Genomic DNA, 22,642 nt, shown 5'->3' with positions numbered 1-22,642 from the left:
TCTACGGCAACAGCATGTGCAATGTTGAATAGTCACACAAGTCAACATGGCAGAGATAAAGGTGATATTCCGAGCATATGCGAAAATGATTCTCCATGCGGCAAAATATCCACATTGTGCCGTGAATGGGGTTCTTCTTGCTGATAAGGAAAAGTTAAAGGATGGCAGGTGTCTTGTTTTCGTCGATTGTATTCCATTCTTTCACCAATCACTTGCCCTTGCTCCGATGCTCGAGGTTGCGTTAGTGCAGGTAAATCACAGTCCCACCTATTGTATCTTTCGTTGTACTTTTATTGAAGTTATTGTTTGTAGATGGTCCACAATGCACAAGTCGGTACACTGTAGACAACTCTATATAATAAACTCCAACATGCGTGCCTCTCTTCGAGATACGCTTATAGCTTTTCTCTATGTTGGTAGCATGTCGCATTTGCTTTTTTGGCAGACAACATTGCATGTTGAGATACGTGAGGAGTAAATTTAAAATCATTACATGTTGAGATACGTGACATGTGAGGAGTAAAATCATCCCCACATTAAATAATTTTTACATTTTAAATTCACAAACGTAGAAATCTGATCTGTGTAGCTCTGGCCTCTGCTAAATTTAATTTAACTTTGTTCCACAATGTAGCAATCTAGCATTGAGTGCCATGCCACGCACAGTCGGTTTGACTTGAATTTGACCAATTTAACTAATATTAATTAGTGAATAAATTTAGAACCAACTTGCAAGTCTTAAGTTGCATCTACAAAGATTCTAGTAATTTACATTTCATTTGTTCTGACAAGATCTAGAACCCCCTAAGTATGCAAGAAATTTGTTGATAGATCTAACGTTAGAGGTCCTTTTTGTGCATGCCTATTATTTGACCTGTATGGTAAGGGTACCGCCTATCGGCAGGGTACCTTGACATCAGTACCCTGCGTATCACTATCATGGCTCTTTGCGTATAGAATGAAAAGGTATGCGTGGGATTAAGTGCCATTAGCTATGAAAACAATAAAAACGAAGAAACAAAAATCAAACTCATAGTCATAAACAAACTAACAAACCAAACTAAACACGTTTCAATTACACATCCGCTCAGTAACGACGCATGACTGTGAAATTCACGTGTATTACCTATGCATATGGAGGGAGGGGGTGCCGATCATGAGGTACCCGTTAAGCCGCGCGAAGAAAATGTATCGCATGCACTAAAATTGCGTTATTTCACTATGGAGATTCAGAATCAAGAGGATGGTCACGACATTCAAAACTGCAGTATTTATGGCATGTTTGAGGTAAAAATGAGGCAAATTTGTTTTATACTTTTTGAATAAACAAGCTGCTGATCCTTAGGTGACGATAGGTGGTACCCTCAATCATAATTGTTTGTGGGAAGTTCTCTTCTTTGTTTCTTTTGGTCATGAATGAATGTGGGGAAAAAACAGCACACAGCCTACAATATACTACTAGGGCACTGTCAAGAGTGTCATAAGTACATAGCTATCCAACCCTTTGCATACATACATTGTCTATTACAATTAGCTCTTGCTGTCTTGGACAATCTGATTGATTGGATCTCTACAGCTGTAAATTAATGTGGGATATTTGAGAAATGTGTGGTTCTGGACGTTCTGGGCACAACCCAAGGATTATAAAAGACACTGTTTAACATTGTGATGGCTCACAAAATTTGTGAAACTTTGCTGACTGAGCACTGAGTTTTATGATGATGTTCACACACATGCAAAAAAAAAAAACCAAACCAGTCTACCATAGTTGAAGATTATGCTATTGTCAAGAGATCATTGAACAAACATCACCAAGCTAATACTGTATTACTCTTTACTAAATGACTTATTCCAACACTACTGTCTGTGGGAATTCTGACTATGGTAAATTATGATCTTTCACTAAATGTCATATTGCTTTTTATAAGAATCCACCAATTGTGTTGAACCTTATTTTTTCCCTCATAGCTTCAAATTTACACATTCAGAGTTGGACCATGTCCATGCAGCTCAAATTTGTTTTGTTTTGTTTGTGTTTTTTGTTATAACTAGAAATATTGGTAAACTGCAAGCTTTCTACATTCATTGATAAAAAAGCAAAGAGAATAAAACATGTAAAAGTCAACTAAAAATCATCTGGAAGAATGTTGTGAATGTCCTTTACAAACAGGTGGATGCATACTGCCAGGCAAACGGTCTGAAGATAGCAGCTTATTACCAAGCCAATGAGCTCCTCAAAGACACAGAGTGAGTCAGTTCATCCATGTTTCCTATGCATCATTGAGAGGCAATGAGGGAGGCGTGATTTCTAGGTGCTGAAATCATGAAAGCACAGTACAAAGCAGGGGCGGATCCAGGAATTCTGTAAAGGGGGGGCGTGACTAATATTTCTGGTGGCACTTCCGGGTTTCATTTCATTGTTTTTCTTTTTATTTCTTTTGTTTTCTACGAAAAATAAAGGGGGGGCGTGCGTCGGTTGCGCCCCCCTCTGGATCCGCCACTGCAAAGAAATCCATTCCTGAACAATCCAGCTTACTACACATGGCTTAGTAAATCTATACTTATCTGGTTTTGCGGTTGCCTCATCATCAGTGAACAGTCCATGCAATTACTGCATGTGCATTCCTTGATAAACTGACTGGTTCTATTATTATTATTATTTTTTTTTGGGGGGGGGGCATGGCATTGTGTTTTAGAACATCCCTGCCCTTTATGGACAATTCACATCCTACTGGAGAAAAATGGGAAGACTTAACTTTTACCAACTTCAACAAGAAGAGACATGTAAATTGTATTCTATGGTCATTTTATAGTATGGTCACTTTATAATGAATTACAATTTTCCTGTGCATTTATATTGCGTATCTATTTCTATGAATGATGTGAAAATGACATGAATGTACGTATTCAGATACGTTCTTCATCTTCTTCTTCTTCTGGTTCAGTCTGCCTCCTTCAAACTTGAAGATTCTTGCAAACTTTGGACGTGTGTGTGTGTGTGAAACACAGTGGTTGAGATGCATGGTTCAGAGTATATTCACGGTGCGAGTAAAACCATTTTTTTCTTTCTTGTATAGTTCTATAATGGAACTTCTATTTGCTCAGTGCCTTTACTAAATCATTTTTTTTTCTACAATTCTCCTGCAACAGACCTAACTCAGTAGCTGTGAGGATAGCTGACAGACTAACTGACAATTTTCAGGATTCATGTCTTTTCATGGTAAGTCAACAAGAGCATACCTTGAGTTAAAGTATTGTTGGCTGTGCACAAAGTATGACAGTAGTGAAAGGCCATGTATGAATCATTTACCCCCATTAAATGTTGTGTTTGGACGCCCTTGTTTGCCTTTATTTGATTTCCTTGTCTCCAAATCCACAGTTTCTTATATACTTTGTAGGTCAGACATACTATTAAGAAAGTACAGTAGTAAAAAATGTAATTTCTTTAGCACTGAAGAATGACTACAGAATTGATACTAATGTAATAGAGCCAAAAAGTTTACTGTATACGCTATATATTTCACGGGGGTTTTATTTTTGCGAATTTCGCGAGTCGGGAGCTATTCGCGAAATTAACAGCACACGAAAATATTACCTTCCAAAATGAATCCCTTGCCTTGATGATACGAACATTTCAGTACTAGTATACCATATCACGGCTTACCGAACAGACCATACTGGCTAAGCTTGTTTACGCACGTCCACCTCTACTTACGAATACTGTAAAGAGCCAATCCATTATCGCAAGGGGACCACTCGTCAGAAATCTAGCGTGATGGACTTAACCACTTCAAAAATGTTGAATTCCAACTTACTAGTTCGCAGGGTTTGGTAAGTTTTTTTCATGCAGTGTATAACTAGTATCATTCTTATTTGCTAGTAAGTTGAAAATTCACACTTTCTTTGCCACTTCATATTTTCTCTGGTCCCCCAATCGCGAATTTAACCACTCGCGAAAATGTGTGACGGCGGCAATTCGCGAAAATTTATGTACGCGAAAATTATAGCATATACAGTACTTTGTTTACAATTTTGTGCCTGTAAAATTGATGATGAGTTCCACCTTCAGCTCCCTCAAAATCCAAAGAATCATTTGAAAATGAGATTGTACTATTTGGTCCACTTCTCATGTAACATAGAAACTTTCTCCTTTACATTTAAAGTATTCAGTTTAATAGATTTGTACTTCATAATTTAAGACACATAACCTGGTATTTGACCTTGACCTGCCTGCTGCAGGCTTAATTTTGATTAAAACTTTTTCCTGAGCTTAATGTTGTAGCTTGTTCTAGTGAAATTGTGTTTGATAGTATTAAAGTATACTTGAAAATTGATTGTTTATGTCAACTAACTCACAATTTCAAAACTAGTGGTGACTGAAAAGCTAAAATGAAACATTAATCTGCTGACTGCTTGATTGAAAGTCTTTCCTTTTTATCTCACAAAGTGGCTTCTCTCATTAATCTTGATGTGGCTTCTCTCATTAATCTTGACATGGCTCTTTTTGTTAGTTCAGCAGTGCTCTCATAATTTATTTACTGACTTTGTCCAGTCATCATCCCTGCCCTGTAGTACTCCACATTGATTATTAGTCTATTTGTGACTATCACACTGCAGAAAATTCCTGCATTTTTTTTCTTGTCCCCCAGTTATGTTGCATTCTCTACAAAGTCCTCCTGTTTTTTTTTCCTTATTCATGCATTTAACTCTTTCTGTGCCATGGACAGTTTTGACAACACTGTGGGATTTTTCTGTACCAATCAGCTCTCCAAGCTCACAAAGGGTTAATGCATTGTGTCTAAGATATTATTGATGATTTTTGAATGCATTGAAAGCCTTGGACTTTGTAGTTGATGCATCATTATTCCTGATGTCCACTTATCTCAAGATTGACAACTCAAAGGTGACCACAGGCTGTGAGAAGTGCGCCCTCAAGCTGTACGCCCTGCAAGATGGCAAATGGATTCACCGAGGAGCCCAGACAAGGTTTGTGTCTCTTTCAACGCTAGCCTTCATTTCTTCACCTTACATTTCCCCTTGCCAAGAGTAATTGATGAGCTTTAGATCTGTGACGCGAACGCTAAGACGAAGCTAATTAGGCCCAAAATGGTGTTCTGTACATGAGCGAGACACCTGTGTCCATTGTCCAACCTGGGAGGGTGCGTCATCTTAGCGTTCACATTGCAGATCTAACTCTCGCTGTTTATACTTTCTGCAGACAGTGATATATGTAAGGAGGCTGGTTTAATTCCTCAGTACTTTCAGGGCTGTGCAAAAGCAGTTGCTATTAGTACATTCTACTCCTTGATCATGGTAGCTCTGATGAATACAGTAGAAATAAACCCCCCCCCCCAAAAAAAAAAAAAAAAAAATATATATATACTGGCTTGCGGCAAAAGGGAGTTATCGTAGGATGACATAAAATAAAAGTACATTATAGACCAAGTTAAAAAAAAATGTTAAGGCAAGTTGTCTGTATGGTGTGCAGGTTATGTGTCCCAGACTTATCAGAGCTTGATTTTAAAAAAAAATTATAGAAAAAATACAATCCTTAATTTTTTTTTCTGAAAGATTGTACTTACAAGAGGTGGAAGGAAAACAATATTGCAAGTTTGTGAGCATTTTCCAACATCACAGCTCCTTCAGTAGCTTTCAGTGATACTATGAATCCTGTACTGTGCATGTAGATATTTGTATGGTGTAATTTCTTCATTTTTTTAAAGCAATATAAATTCTTCTTGTTGAATGTAGCCACTGAAGGATGCAGATTTTGAAATCAGTTGTTCTGCTGCAAGTTCTTGATTTAAAGCTTTGGATACAATGATTTTAAATTACACAGTCCAAACAATTATTACCTTAAGTAGTGTTGTACAATGTGCAGTAGCATGTACCAAATTCATATCAATTGCGTGTTAAGGCTACCTTTCCATTAAATTTGTTTTGCATTTTACTCAAGATTACATTTTTTTGGGTAAAATCATGTGATAATTAAGTGCAATTTCTTCAATGCATTTAATGATTCATTCATCCCAAAGCTTATTAAGCTGTTCTGCCAAAAAAAAAAAATGTTTCTCTTTTTTTTTCTTTTCTTTTTTGAGTCAAAAGGGGCCTGAGCTTTCGATCCTAGCAGAATCTTCGTTAGAGGCAAAATGACAAACAGGCAGGGAAAGCAATCACATATAAGGACTTCACACAACAAGAACAAGCAGGGACAGGCTAGGGACACAGAACAAAGAAAACAAAAGGAGAGGGTAGGAGGTCATGGGCAAGGAGCCCAACAGGTAAAGTGAGGGGTATTAGAGCAGGAGGGTGGACAGACAAAAGGCAGAGGAGGGTCAGTAATGATCCTCAGGACCAAGGGGGCAAACACTGAAGGAAGAGGATGAATAGGGAGGCAACATCAAACACGATAAGGAACAACAGAGAGATAAAGAAAGGAAAAGAGTGAAATAGCAACAGCAAGGGAAGGGAGGGGGGCTGAGGAAACAGCAAGCCCTAAAAAGGTACTGTACCAAGAGGAGGCAACAAGATGAAAGTGAGAGTCAACCAACAAATGCAAGTAATCAAACATATAAATCAAAATATATATACACAATAATGGTGATAAAAACAACAATAATGATAATGGTATTGATAAAAGAAATTAAAATGATAATAATTAAAGCACATAAGAAAAAAAAAAGGGGGGGGGACACACAATCCAAGGGAGAGAAAATGTATATGTTGAAAAGCAGGCATAAATGGGCATAGTAAACACAATTATAAACACAAACCGAAACAAGTGTGTGTATGTGTAGGTGGAAAAAGGCTGTATAAAAGAGACTCTGACAAGAGGAAGGAATCAATCGGGAAAAAAAGGGTCTGCAATTGGAAAAAGCGCAAAGAAAGAAAGAACAAAAAAAAAAATTGACACATAGAATGAAAAAAAAAATGTTTATGGGATAAGTGTCATTCAGTGCAGGAAGATTGACGCCACATCATGAGTAATGCTGCAGTAGTTCATTCTTTGATGATTACAATGTCTTTTTCTTCCCTTTGGGCAGTAATCTCAAGTTAGAAAACAGCGAGTCCACCCTCAAGTTTACGTCAGACCTCCTGCGGTCGAAGGCCTACCAGGATCTGGTGGATTTTGACAACCACTTGGAGGACATTACGAGAGAGTGGCAGAACCTAGACCTCAACGCACAGATGGAGTCCTTTACATGATGCAGGGATCATATGCAGCACACTGTAGGGATTCTAGGGATATGTATTTAAATATTCTCAAGAATGTAGGGAAGAAACATGAAATGAAATTTGTATAGACAAGAAGCCTGATGCAAAGTGAAGTCTGTCTGGTTGTGGCAGGCAAGGTTTTTGTATGATGTCGGTGAATACACACTGCCTGTTACAAAGTGAAGCAGCTAGAGTTTTGTTACACCATCATATAAATAATGGAGGGCAGGAATTATTGCAAGGATGTTGAATTTGTGCATGTCTCAGGAGAAGTGTTTGGGTGAATTCTAGGAATTCTCACATTTGGTTACTAAGTGTGTGTTGCTCTCTCATATCAAGGTTTGATAAGTGCATGATTACTGGCTACAAGTACATATGCCAAACTTCAATTCACTACATGTCCCATATTAGAGTAAGGTCAGATGGAACTTGTTAATTTCATTAAATCTGCACAAAATTAGAATGAAATTTTTGAAAAAAAAATTTGAAAGAGAAACAGGAACTCTAGTCTTCTATAATGTACCAATTTCAGAAGCGGTTATAAAGTTATAAATTAAGAGGCTTTTGAAAATTATGCAATGGAAACAAATACATATCAACAACAAAGAGCTCATGTGATTTTTTTTTTCTGTCAAATGAAAAATAAACAATGACTCGTGAAAGTAATAAAAAGATACAACACAAAACCACAGAAATTTAGTTTATGGACTTGGTGGGGGTATGACTAATTCTTGAGATGTGACATAAGTTAATGTAGCAGTAAGTATCATAATGATTTTGACTCTGGCATATTACATTGATGCTATTATTGAACTTCATGGTAGCAATTAATTATGTTGTTTCATTTAGGTTATTGTGATTTGTGCCAGCTTGTTAGCAATAGGTTGAGAGAAATGTGAGAGCACATTGTCAAGACTCACAATTGGTCATTTCTAGACACGGTCAATCTGTTTTTGTTGAAACTTTTGTCATAACTTGAAAGAATGCACAGTGTCAGATTATCATATAATTGAGAGCACATGAAATATATCTAGTATTTATATTCTTAATTGCCTCGGTTGTGGTACCATAGACTACATTTAATGAAATTTTCTTGCCTAAAATTGTAACAAGCACTGTGGCCGTGGGGAGACATTTAGCCTTGGTGGCATCACTGCAAGAGAGCAATCCCAAAAAGAATGTTTTTTGTGTAGTTGAGAGAAAACAATGTTGCTCTCTGGCATGACCTGCTGTAATATACCCTAATAAGGGTCAAAGTGATTTGTGTAAATACAGGTAAAAGTGCACAAAGATATTAAATCGATACCCTCAAACTTTAATTTGTGTTTGTTAAACTAAGATTAAGTTATAATTCCTGGTGGAAAAGATATGACTCAAAAGTTCTCCATCAAGTAAAATCTTTATGTCGTTTTGCTAAAGTAGGACTGAATTTTGTACAGGCGACTCCCATTATAACAAAGTTCTGGGGACAGGCAGTGTTCTTTTATATCAAATTTTTGTTATATCTGAAACAAATTGAGTGTATAAAGATGTCTAGATGATAGTTTGAGCCCTGAATTTTACTTGGTTGTATCCGAAATTTTGTTATAACAGTGTTCGTTATAACGGGAGTGCACTGTATTGCATTACTGTATGCAAGTGAAATATATTTTAATGATGCAGAATATTCCCCATTCGTTTGTTTGAATTCAAAGGTTTTTCTAAGATTTGCCTTGTATGTCGTAAATTTGCTGCAATTTATTTACAGTCTTGGAGGAGTCTGACCTAAGCTAACGTCTCGGCAAACAAAGAGTATCTTAATTGAAAATTATGAACACTAAGATTACACAATTCTTAAATTTCCTAATTGCAAGTCATTTATCAATTAACCATCAATATCATTAATTTTGGTTGTCACAAAACCACATGTCATATCTTTTTATGCAATACCTATGCCACAAATGTTGTTCATATATTCAGGTATGTCTCAAAACAGTGCAGAATGAGGACAGCTTCCTCTGCTGTCATGTAGTTTGTCAAATACATGATCATTGCGAGCATGGAGCTCTGTGTGCATATGATGATAAGTACTTGAATATGCTTGTATATTATCATACAGGATGAAGAATTACTTCCCCGTGTTTTTAAAGATTAGTTTCTTCAGTGGATAATGCCCAATTTGTGGAGCGGGGGTGAAGTCCAGAGGGAGGGGTGAGGTTAAAGGCACAAAATGGCTACTACAGGGAACCTTTAACTCTATAGGAAGTAGTACAGTGTATATAGTTCCCCTCTTTCTATATTTGATTTGTATTGTATATGTGTGCTGCTTTATCCAGGGCAGTAACAGTATACATAATTAAACTGTAATGATTTCAACTTCTTTCATTTGCAACTAAAGAGGCACTCACCATGTCAAGTCCACGAGATTGTGTGGTCAAAGAAAGACCCTCTCTCTGCCTGACCCTGCTGGAGATAAGAGGATTAAACTGTTCTTTCATGTTGTGAATTAATCCTCCAGGTCAAATCTGGTTTAGAACAAGATCAAGGCTATCAACCTGCGAAAGGATTATCACTCTGTGTTTAATTTATACTGTCAGGGGATTTAGGGCATTCCCAAAAAGAGTGTTACACTTTTATTAACATTCTTCAAATATCCTTAAACCATTGAATCAAATTTTTCTCAAAACAGTCAGAAGAGGAGGGTATAGACAGTTTTGAAAACTTTGATTGTGTGGGGGAAAGTCTTTCGAGGCAATTTGTATGAGGTAGGATCTTAACTTTTTCTGCGCCAGGGACTTTGGACAGTGTGTATAATGGTATGGGTTTTTTTGTGTCAATCAACACTCACAGCAAACAGAGGGTTAAGTGATGTGTCCGTCTCATTCACTAGATTTTAGGGCTAATTTAAGCATCTGTAGTAGACTTACAGAAGATCAAGTACTCTACCTGGATTAATTCTTTTTCTTTTGAAAGTGATAAGATGCAGTTATAGCAGATTGAGAGAAAATCATGTGTTTTGTGTTGTTGCTAGGCAAGCAATCATATACTGTAACACTAGATGCTCAGTCTTGCCCCGATATTCATCAATTGCTGTACGAATGCTAAACACTGTACTCTGAAAATTGCTTGGAAATTCGGAGGTTGTGCAGATGAGGCAGCTACCCTCATGCATTTCCTCGATTTGAACGTGTGCAAGACAAACTTTCTATCACTGAGATGTCATTAAAAGAGATCTCCAACCAAACATACAAAAACGAAGGAGTAAGCAAACAGACCCTGAAGACATTTTCTTGTTGCCACTTTTCTTTCCTGCCATGCAGTAATGCCAAATTTATTGGTCTCTGTATTGAGCAAAATAGTTTACCATTTTTTTTAATGGCATTAACGGTGAATGGAGTATGTAATCCTTTGCAATGAATATATTGGTTGAGTTTCTGTTTCATTCCATAGTATTATTATACCATGTGTTCAGTATACACTATGTTTCCCCAAGAATTATGGCAGTTACATGTACATGTATGTTGGTTTACACATTAATTTTCAATGGTTGAATGCAGTCAGGTGAGAAGTAAAAGGGTGTTAATGTTGTACCTTTAATGCAGTATTAATGCCATTCTGATAGTCAGCTGCTGATTTAATTCATGCTATGATAAGGATTGTATGCATACAAATTAAAGTCATGTCTTAATCTTTCAAGGGGCATGACACAATGATGTAATATAGAACAACATTTATGACAAATCAAACATTTCTTTTTTTGCATCAAACAATAATGAAAGTGTGCTTTGTGATGTTGCACATTTGCATTATAGTGAAATTGCAACATACCCAAATCAAGCATTTGCATCCCTAGGTGTTCAAACTACATAGTCTCAACAGTGATGTATGTATATGTATGTTATTCCTCAGAGCACAAACTTGAGAAAATTGATTGAAGAGTTGCTTTGTATAAATGACATGTCCAGAGACAGCCATTCCTATGAATTACTGTGCCAATTGTAAGAATTTATAAATTTTGGTATTTCTTTTGGGCATTGATTATACAACCTGTTCTTGTAATTGTTTGAGTATTTTCTTCTTCTTCTTCTTTTTTTTTTTAGAAATGTATAGTCTCAATTGATTAGATTCTACATTCAATCGTCTCTGGAAGAGACAAATGATTAGCATTCATGAGAGAAGTTTTGTATATTATATATATTTCTTGTCTCAGAAATATACTTTTTGTGGCACCAAACTGTCTGTCATCTTGTGTGATGTGTTTGGAATGTACATGAGAGAGTCTAGGACTGAAACACACATATATATATATATATATATATATATATATATATATATATATATATATATATATATATGTATATATATATATATATATATATATATATATATATATATATATACAGTGTATTCAATTCAAATTCAAATCAATATATATATTCCTGACCCATTGCTTTATATGTATTAGGCAGGAATGCTTGAAAGCAGTACAGTGCACTCACGTTTTCACAAACACTGTTACAACGAAATTCAGGTGACAACATTATCTGCTCTATGTTTTTTATTGTTTATTTGTTCGGTTATAACGAAATTTCGATAAAACGAAAGAAAACTGCCACTTCTGAGAACTTCATTAAAACGGGAGTCCACTGCATCAAAAACGTTCTTTAATCATTCAATTTTTGTGAAATGTCAGTTGATCAAAAAATTAACTTTATTTTAATACATGATATGAAGAAATTACTTTTCAAATAAATGTCTGCAATAATCTTTAGAATCGACGATTACAATACAGAGAATACAATGTATTGAATTTATGGGTAAAGCTATTATGTTTGTTTCATTTTCCCAAATCCATGTTGAAAAGTTGGCTTTAGATTTATATGTACATTATCCATTTGTTCCTGTCCATAGCGATCGATAAGAATGAATAACCTTTCATAAACCCGTAATAATGATAGTGAGTTTTAAAACAAAAATCCATGTAAATGTTTAAGTAGGTTGATCAGTGAGAAGAAGAGTTAACCGAAGAGGGAGAAAGAAAGAGAGAGAAAGAGGGAAAGACAGATTTTAATAAGCAACAATTAAGTCTGTTTCTAGATAAATTTACTTAGGTACGTTACTCGGTATTCCGTTTACACAATTTAGTCATATTTTCTGGAGAGAGAATGTCTGCTATGGCATTCAACGGATTCGCATTCCATCACGTTTCTAGCAGCACGTGTCAGAAATATGCTCGGAGCTCAGAGAGAAGCCTCCGTCAAACGGACTGTCTGACGAAGGAGGAGTATCCGGGTAATAACGACTCACACACACGATCATTTTTTAGATTATGTCCACAGCTAAATGTTTGTGTGAAGGAAGCATGAAAATATTCGTGATACCAGCCTATATGGGCCACATCCACTTGATACGTATACGTTGGTATGAATGTTGTGGGCATTTCAGAATGCGCGGGCTTTTCTAAGCCAAAGACGAAGGATACGTTACTAAAACGTAAACATACATTAATGGATCGAACTGAATTGTGCATTTAGCATAATAGCTGTGATGGTTCGGCAATAAACATTGCATAAATGCAATGTACCATCATGACTTGGAATTGACGCAACTTTCTACAATGACATTGTCAAGATGATTATTATATCATGTATAAACAAATTATTTGAATCTATAGAAAGACAATCGAGAAATATCTGCGACCAACAGTGAGTGACTAATTTAAACAACGATGCAGCAACCATCTCACTTCTTGTCAGAACTATTCCCTCTAAACTTATCGATCGCGCTCGCTCGCAACTTGCGACACCGATTTTATTGTGTTTATATAACATATCAAGATGCAAGATATAGCGTAATAAATATGGCTGAAAAACTGATAATGGAGTCAAAATACGTAGGGCCTACACTTTTGCCCAGATGAGACACCATGTCACACTTCCATAAAGATACGACCCCCGACAAAAAGAAGAAGAGAGAGAGAAAGTGAAATTCGGAAAAGAAGAGAAGTCAAAACTGACTAATGTAGGATTACACGCCAAACGCAAAGGAATTCAAGAGTAGCGTATTGGAACACAGGGCTCGATGATTAGCGGTGGCCCGGGACCACTAAGAATTTATGTCGGGCCACCAAATTCATCCAGAAAGGTTGTCTTTTGGTGCCCAAGTCAGGCAACTAAGATTCAAAATTATGCATTTACATTTATTTTTGGCCACTACATCTTTTTTTTTTTTTTTTTTTGCAACCAAAATTGACCTTTAACGAGCTTAATGGCTGATTGGCGGGCCATGCATGCGCCAGCAGAGGGGGAAAAAAAGTTAGTGTCGGGTCCTGACATAATTATCTTCATAACCCATCCATAGGCCTATACAGCGCGTCATCGTTAAATCCAACAACAAAAAGTAAACGTGTTCCTTTCTTTATTTCTTCTCAACGAATAGAGTTATTACGTTGTTAATTTCTGTGAATAATGGTTGACCAATGATGCTCAACAAAGGACGAAAAGTGTGAAGTAAGCGGCTTATATCCCATTTTTAGGCCCTCCTTCCTAGCCGATCAGACGCCGTGCGAACCTCCGACACTTGCGTATATGCCACAGCGACAGGGCTATATCATTATAGGCCCTTCCGAAAACCAGCCTTTGGCTGTGACGAGGGAGATCTTTCATGAGAGATAAAACTTCGGATAATTTACACTTATTTAACAATCTTTCAATGTAAAAGATACATGATAGACTCGTTCTTGCAGCTCACAAGAGTCAAAGGAAAATGCACACTAAACGCGTATGAAGAGCCACCACTTTTATGATCATGACAAGACAGTATAAGATTTTCAATAAATTTGCTGTAAGTCGGTGAGTATTCTTGTACACTGTAGGAAGTAACATTTCCTCTACAAAATGCGTTATTGTTTGAAGCATGTCCATTTTCAGAACTTAACCGGGGAGTTAAATGTGATAAGATATACAGTACTGGAAGAGGAAAAAGCAAGCAAGCGTACAAGCAAACAAACAACAACAAACAAACAAACAAACTGAATAAATAAATCGTATTTGGAAATACTTCCGGAACAGTATCTGTTGAAAGACATTTCCATCTGCGTAACCATGTATTGCTAGGTATTCATTTCATTTTGAGGGGATGGAAAAGAACGAGCATTTTTGTATATTTGGGTCATGTTTCATGTTGGGGAATACGAAACGAGGGAAACTCCCCCAGTCTCTCTCCGGCGCTTTTCCTCCAGCTCCTAAATGCTAAAATATAAATGAATTATGTCTATTTTTTTCCCCGATACATGCTTGCCAAAAGCAATTACGGCTACACGAACTTTGAGGTCTGTAACATCTATCAGCTCATGTAGGAGTCAGTATGATATCTAGAATAATAAAATGAAATTATTTATAACTGCAATGATGAAAACGAAAAAACATGACCATCTCGACAAAATCTCTTCGCGTGTGAAAAGGGGGAGGGTACGAGAGGGCGGACATCTGAAGAAGTGACGTCACTCATGCCACGAATGTATCCGCTAGAGGACATTGCGTGTTCATACGCGTAATAGAATAGTTCCACATTATCAATATTTCGGAGTATGCATTTATTTGAAAGGTTTGAATGAGTGAATATACAAACAGATATGTACATAATTTGAAAGATATGAAAAAATAAGAGTATCTGTCTTTTAATGAGTGTCAGCGGATGAACACAGGGAACACTTTTTGCGATGCGGTCGCATGTCCACCATATTGCCAAACTGTATGGGTGAACTGTACACGCGACTATCAAGGGGTTCAATGCTAGGAAATTAACGAAACCCTGGCAGAAATTGACGGCAAAATCATTTTCTAAAGGCAGGTAAGATCTCTTGGGATGATTACAAGTCAATTGTAAAGGTGCATTGGTATTCCTGCGATTTAGTTCTTTATTTTGCTGTGCATGGATCCTGAAGTGGAATTCTAGGTTCCTTTTTGTATGCGGCCGTGATCAGTAACGCCCGGTAGTGTTGCGCTGGGCCAATGGCAGGTGCTAGGTGTGGGAAGGGTGCCTGTGCTGTCTGTGTGTGCATGTGTGTAAGGGGGCTGAGGTGGGAAAGGCCGTGTGTTATATTATTGGCACAATCTGACATCGTGTAACTTCCTTCCTGTTGTCTTCGGCATGATTATAAATGAAACCGTTAAATACCTGCTGAGCGGAATAAAAACAAGTCCCTCGGCAGGGTCAGGACAATTCTTACTACCGTAGGCTACTGTTGTGTTATAGACTAGTGGTAGTGCTGTGGAAGCCATACCACCCGTTTTCCTTTTGAATAGTGGCGACCGACAACCATTGGCATTTAGGAACCTATCTGTAGACTGTAGTGTACCGTATCATTGTATGAGACTCGGTGTACCTACCTCCCAAGCTCCGATGTGAACCAGTGCCAACCACAGACAAGATAATATGTAACCTGTTAGTTAGCTAACCCCGGGACGCTCCGTGTAAGTCACAGTTATACTGTGGGAGCGTCCTGAGTCAATAGAGTGCTGGAGTAAAATATCCCGTTTGCGGCAGTTTAAGCATTGTTAAGGGTTTTACCAACTTGTAAACAAATGAGGCAAATTATTTTCAACCATTTCATATATCATAGACAAGATTATTCATTAACGCAATTGTTTTCATAAAAGAAATTTACCATTGACCAATGCAGTTTTCATGATTTACCAGGGCAAAACCCGGCACAATTTTCACCGATAAGGGCGATATGCGACGTATTTCTGCTTGCGGCACGATGTACAATCCCTATGCAATACGCGCGTGCTCCGCAATCTTTAGCTGATCGCCTTCACATGTCTCGCGAACATTGCGTAAGCGCCAATTCCCATTGCGAAAGCACGTGAAAATAGCGGGCGCACATACATTGGCCGCAAACAAGATCGCAATTCTGGCGGTGTTGTTGATGTCTTTCTCGTGTTTTTCTGAATTTTTTCGATGGTAACAGCCACTTTCCGAACAAAAATGGCGGCCCACATCGGCTCGCGAAAGTTTTATTTTATATGAGGATATGTTTTCAAAATCCATGAGCATCGGGAAAACTACAAAAAATCAAGTTTCTTGGACCATCATTTCTTAATTGTTATGTTAAGAAGTACCGAAAATTTTATTTTGGATGCGATATGTTGTCATTTAGGTGAGAAAATTTTACTTTTGTCAGAGATTGTGCCCTTTTTATCGGTTGGTTTTTGTTGATTGCTAGTGTGTTAGCATATGTGTAGTGTGCATGTAACAGTGCAATGCTGTGTTTAGCGGTATATTACCGTGTATGTTGTACCTGCCGCGAACGGCTGCACGGCCGCTTACTGACGCAGTTACTCTATATCGGTAAGCTTGAAAAACGTACTCGGTCTGTCACAGATTTTCGCGCCTCCGTAAGTTTTGAATATCACCAGAAAAAAAACTTACTTTTATAGTATACATAAGATTCTTATCTAATTCCTACCATTCAATCACCTTGTTCTTTTTCACACTGGTCCAATGATCTTGAAAAAACGTTTTTTTTACAGGTCCATCTCCTAGCTCCCCATCCCATTCACCATTTTAGAAATCAGTATGCAGTACACTGCGCACGTAAATATTCATGTGCTGGCGGAGTCGCAATGCTTTTAGCCTTCTGACAAGGCCTGTGCGCGCGCACCCACACAGAAAGCAACGCAATATACAGCGAGAGGGTTTGCCAACAGTATGATAAGGCCTTGCCATAAAGCTAATGAATTGACGGCCAGCGCATGTGCACAAATTTCGAATCCATTGACTTGAAGATGTCGTTCTCCCAAGTTCCTTTCGACCGAGTCGCATTTAACTCATTAATTCGAGCAGAAAGGGACTATTGGCAGAACCAAAAGTTGAACGCAGTCAGTCTTTAACATTACAACTTCACCTGTAAGTCTTCATATTACAGAATTTTTGCGATTTCATATTGATTTTTAGGCGCTATACTTCGTCTGTCATGATCATGTCTGCGACAATGCGCAGCCCCAACACGCAGTGTTGGGGCTGGTCGCAGTTAGTAGTTAGCTAGCTAGTAGTAGCACTAGCAGCAGTATGCAAGAGCCTAGAATTGAGCACTTCATTCCTTAACTATACACAGCCCAGTCGCTGTTTAAACGCGAGAGGCAGGGCTGAGTCTACCAGGAAGGTGCCAAAACACAAAGTGAACATGTCGATTGCGTTGACTTGAGTTTGAATTTGATTCTTGACATCATTTTTGTCACAGCACAATCTTCATTAATTAGACTTCACGTTTTTGTTATCAATATTGACATACACAATTGACAACTTAACCGAAAACAAAGATTTTATGCAGTATGTTCAAGTGGAACACACACATCAATCTTTTTCGCATGGCCATATTTGAATAATCAGGAATGCGATTGGACTTTCAACAGAGGTCACGCTGTCGACTAGTAGTAGTACTACTGTCGACCTTGCTGCAACACTCAAGTGGCGCATGCCACAGAACTCTATGTGGCGCACGCACAGATTTGGTCTCACATTTGCACACAACTAGTCTGGTTTCCAAACCCTTTGCCAATTGGACTCCTGATTACAAACTGCGCCCTCCATGGCGATGAAGGCAGAGCCAGACAAAATCCACTTAAACCTGCTCCAGTTTTTTACGTTAAGGGCGTAAATATCCTGTATAGCTAAATAATATGAGCGGAGGGTCTGGAAGCCAGACAAGCGCACAACTTGCATCGTTCAAATCTGGTACATGTATTTTCAATTTCTGCAACGATGAACTCTGACGGTCAGGGATTGTGCTAGAAAGTGCAATTTTTTGTTCCATGGACTTTGCGTGAGTATAATGTACAATTCTTGGTGGGATGTATAAATTTCAATTACAATTGTAGTTTTGTAGTTGTGTTGTGGTTTTCACTGTGATGGGGTAGCCTCGTTTGTCTGACGCTGTGCTGGCACACGGAGTGCTGAGCACGGCATCTGGTCGGGCTATGCATTCCTCTTCATATTCATTCTTACATGCACACTGCTTTGTTGTGACAAACTTGCCAAGTCCTGATAAAAAAACCCCAAACAAACAAACAAAAACAGACCAAAAAGAAAAAACCTGACATTTGTTTTTATAATGATATGATTTACGAATGCACTTGTCAATGTAATGACTCATCCCACTACCCCCGGACATGGGTGCGTCATTTCCGTGTTTGGTCTGTCAAATTTGTGACCCGGGTGTGCGTCATTTTCCCAGGTGTGTCCGTCAAATTTTTGACCCAGGTGTTCGTCAAAATCCCATCATTGTCAGTCAAATTTTGACCGAGGTGTGCGTCATGATACGTCACTTGACTATGGAAAATAACACGCATTATTCTGGACCGAAGGGTGCGTCATGGTACGTCACTTGGCTATGGAAACTGCACGCATTTTTGCACGCAACCAGTACCGGATACACGTACCGCAAGTACTGTGAGCGCTTTCCCGTGGCAAGTGAAAATAATAGTTGGGAAGCGTCTTGGAATAAGGGGGAAAAATGCTTGCCCGAATCTGGCAAGCAAATGATTTAAAAGCCACATTTTTCCCTCACATTTTCCCTCCAACAAAACCATGAAATAATGCAGTTTACAAGCTCAAACCTGAATGACTGTTTAGCGATGTAACCTTACTCAGCTCACTGTCATGTCGAACACTTACTTGAAGAAGCCCTAGTGCCTGATGCATATTGCGATGCAACACCACCACTCATCGCTATCGAAGAAAGTTCATTTATATTCCAGTACAATTTGCGTCTAAATAATGTTCTTTGGTGACAAAGGCGAATTTGTGACAGTAAAAGAAGCGGCAGCAGAAGAAACTGCCTGCCGCATGCCACTTTCTGCCGTGGCGTGGCGTGCAGACCTGCGCTGCAGTAGCATGGTGCGTGACTCGCTGTGAGCGGCGTGCTCCACGTGTACGACGGTATGTAGAACCAGGGAGGTGGGAGACATACCTCCATGGTAGAACACCGCACTACTGCTAACGTTAGACTCGACGTAATTCAGATCATAGAAATGAAAAAAAAAACAAAAAAAAAACGCGCAGTTAAAAGTACAGTATTTTTTAAAGAGTCATGTTTAACATGCCTATAAACAAATGTTTCTAGTCTGAAAGCAGACAATGTCATGGTAGGCCAATCAGCATTTGAGCAGATGAGGTCTCTCACATCCAGCAGTGTCATACTTTTGATTTATAATCAAATGTCAATAGCATGCTGACGAAACGCAGGATACCTGTAACAAGTCATGTCTGTATATTCTGTCTCTGGATATAATTCTCATCATGTGACTGAAAGATGATGATTGCTGATTGTCATAATCAGGGTCAGAGCCCCGACCCCTCGACTGAATTAGCATACTTCCGAGGCAGTTCCTGGAATTGCCTGGTGTGCAAGTTCTCGCCTTTAACTGTATGCAATGTACTGTATAAGCTGTTACAAGACTGTACATTGTATAAGCTGTTACAAGAGCGAATTTCATGGATTACTGTTGAACTGCATAATTAACAGCACATGGAAATGTTGCCATGTAATGTGGCTAGGGTAATAGTGCACTTATGATAACCTTAATGTCAATTTGCGAAAACAACATCTTGTGAAAATGTCTGTGACCTCATTTGTGAAAATATCTGTACGTAAAAATAACATTTTATACATTAACTCTTGTCGATGTGTGTTCTTGATGGTATTACCTTGGTAAAGCGATAAGCACCATAAAATGCTCCACTATGATGTATTGACTATCCATAACTTCACAGAATGAAATACAGCCCATACATATGGACAATGTATTGCACTCTCATTCACTTCTCTGTGTGTGATGAAGTAGCCAATTATGAAGACTTTGAACTGACTATCCAGTACTTCATGACCCATCATAGCTCTTCTACAAGAGTAGCTCACATTTTCCAGGCATATTAAAAATGTTGAACAGAAGTAGCCAAAAGAGCTTTTAGCAGCAAAAATGTGAGAAGGATCAGGCCTAAAACTGTATCAGTGTGACTAAAAAGTAATGGAAAGTGTGATAAGATTGTCTGATTTGGTGTAGTATACACTGTACCACATGGTTCATTCGTATTTATCTAAAAATGTACAAAATTTTAGTCGATGTCTCCATAGACACTCATTTTGATTTATGATCCTGCAAAAGATGATAATTCTAGGAAGTTGTGTACTTTTTGCATGTCTCCTGAAGACAAAAACTGAGCTTACTTTAAGTTGAATCAGTAAAAATTTACATTCATATGCTTTCTTAATTTCCTTTTTCATTACCAGTGAATAAAACTCAAGTTCAGCAAAGTACATGATCAAATTCAAGCCAACATGTTCTCACTCATACACTTAATGTGCTTTTCAGATCTACTATTCCCAAGTTTTACCCATTAACCAAAATTGTGCAACTTAGGCTATTTCCTTATCATTTGTTCCTATCATTGACGATGGCATTAGTCTCATGTGTACATTTCCATTGTGCCTTTCTCGAATTATCCTTTGTGCCAGAGACTACTTGGTTGACCAGAATGTATTCCCACTAACTATTAGAGCAATGTTTTGTCTCTCTTGCTGAGATTATATCTTATATCAGACATGGATTAGCATAACACTGACTGCTACAGTTGTATTTCACACAAATGATTTATGCACGATACTGTATCACATGAGAATAGATGTCTGTGCTGGTGATAAATAGTGCTGCATCGTTGGAATCTCTCCCAAGCTAAAAGAAAAAAAATGATATTATATGATTTCAATAAAAAACAACAACATTGTTTTATGTACAAAAAAGAGTGGAGGGTGGATAATATTACAGAGGGTGCTTTCCATGTGAGTTGCTACACACCAGTGTCCCTCTTAAAAGCATAAAAAAGGATGTTTATCGACATACAGCATCATTGATGTTTTACCTGATAAAGTGTTATTTTTTTTTTTGCCATTTAGAGGGGTCCTATTTCACAAAATCAGTTTGTTTTAGTCATTCAGTATTTGGATTATATATTCTTAATCAAATCTGACATATGTTTGTATTTCAGTAAAGTATCATTTTGTTGTTATTTCCCATGTATTTTTGCAATTTTAGAGATGCAGTCTAGGGTATTATACTTGGTACAGAAGGAAAATATGCCATTTAAGATATTGTAATAAATACCATAACAAAATACACCAAAAGAGTTAGTGAAGTCTCTCTGGTAAACACAAGGTCGATGAAAGTGCAATGAAACACTGAAGGGTCTCAGACTTACTGAAGAACTCATTCGTACATATATGTTCCTGAAAAGTGGTTAAGCATTGTAGATTGTTCAGACACAGCAGTAAGTCTTTCACTGACCGCTAACTGCAAACAACATTCCATATAACAGCTTTGTCACAAACTCCATAGCCTCTCAGAAAAGATTGAACTCACTATACACTTGTAACTTGCAATAGTTTGTAAATGTACGTGTATGCACACAACGGTAGAAGTAAAGACAAGGTCAAGTAAAGCTCCACTGTCTCAGTCATATTTTGGAGGGCTAACTCAGATGGCAAACACACATGCAGAATAAAATGAAACTCAGACAAATAATACCTCTGAACTATTATGATTGCCCAGACATGATTAAAAAATGTCTTTAAATAGGAAAAACGATTCAAGCTTGATTTCATAAGAAAAGGTTACCCCACGTAAGTTGATTAACATGAAAACAAAAACAGACGAACAAACTAGTTCTTTCATCAAGTGTGGAACATCTCGCTGGCACTTTATACCTTCTCGAATGCAGGCGTGCAAATGTGTGATGTGTATTGTTCGCAATTTAAGAAATGCTAGGACGCGTCTTTGCGAAGCCCATGTGTCTGGAAAGCTGTTTTCACAAGTGACGTCCTGGTTCATAGCAGAGTCGCCTCTGGCATGTCTGTGCTTGTGTTCAGTTGATTAGATATTTTATGGCATAGTACACTATATAGGGCTGTATGCTACTGTATGCTGGGGCAGCATTAAGACTTTCTGTGGTGGAGACTTGTGGCCCTGTCTAGTGGAACAATTACTTAAGGAAAGCTGAACGAGGACATTTCGAACATATTTTGGCACATGCAGTGGTAGTTTCAATGGAGGTTTAACACACCTATTTTCTGAAGTCAAGTATCGGTACTAACATTTTTGACATTTAATGGTTTTTCAGAATGCTTGCGAAAGAGGGGTATAATGATGTTTGCGTTTTCACATTTCAGTTACTTGATTGAAGTGTATTTGAAAGATAGTTGATTCTTGCAGTTCATAGAGTTGGTGGCTTTGTAGTTTGTGTCATGAATTGGGATTTATTAAATTCAACTGATATTTGCTGCGGGGCACTAAATTACCGTATACAGGGAAGGAAGGCCTAGGATGATACATGTATTTTAGATTACATGTAAATACAGTATGAGAGCTATTTGCAGAACAGTGCTTTTTCA

The 22,642-nt window shown here is 37.9% G+C and overlaps 2 protein-coding genes across 2 annotated transcripts in view; both read left to right on the top strand.

The window, feature by feature from the left end:
• Window positions 1-46: 46 nt before the first annotated feature.
• On the top strand, window positions 47-7,609 carry LOC139734112 (ER membrane protein complex subunit 8-like). Its single transcript, XM_071644929.1, has 5 exons — window positions 47-250; window positions 2,171-2,247; window positions 3,151-3,220; window positions 4,889-4,986; window positions 7,044-7,609. Exons 1-5 carry the CDS (start codon window positions 47-49, stop codon window positions 7,204-7,206), a joined length of 612 nt encoding a protein of 203 aa, XP_071501030.1. The 3' UTR covers window positions 7,207-7,609.
• A 7,349-nt stretch (window positions 7,610-14,958) lies between these two features.
• Window positions 14,959-22,642, top strand: part of LOC139734118 (AP-1 complex subunit gamma-1-like) — a 55,308-nt gene continuing 47,624 nt past the window's right edge. Inside the window, exon 1 of the mRNA XM_071644934.1 lies at window positions 14,959-15,045. The gene's annotated coding sequence lies outside the window, so the exon portion shown is untranslated. The remainder of the gene's footprint in view (window positions 15,046-22,642) is intronic.

Source organism: Diadema antillarum, unplaced genomic scaffold, assembly GCF_040938485.1.
Source record: "Diadema antillarum isolate AM-2024a unplaced genomic scaffold, OU_Dant_1.0 seq00000511_RagTag, whole genome shotgun sequence".
NCBI lineage: Eukaryota > Metazoa > Echinodermata > Echinoidea > Diadematoida > Diadematidae > Diadema > Diadema antillarum.
The sequence above is the reverse complement of the archived record's forward strand: the minus strand, read 5'-3'. Positions and strand labels throughout refer to the sequence as shown.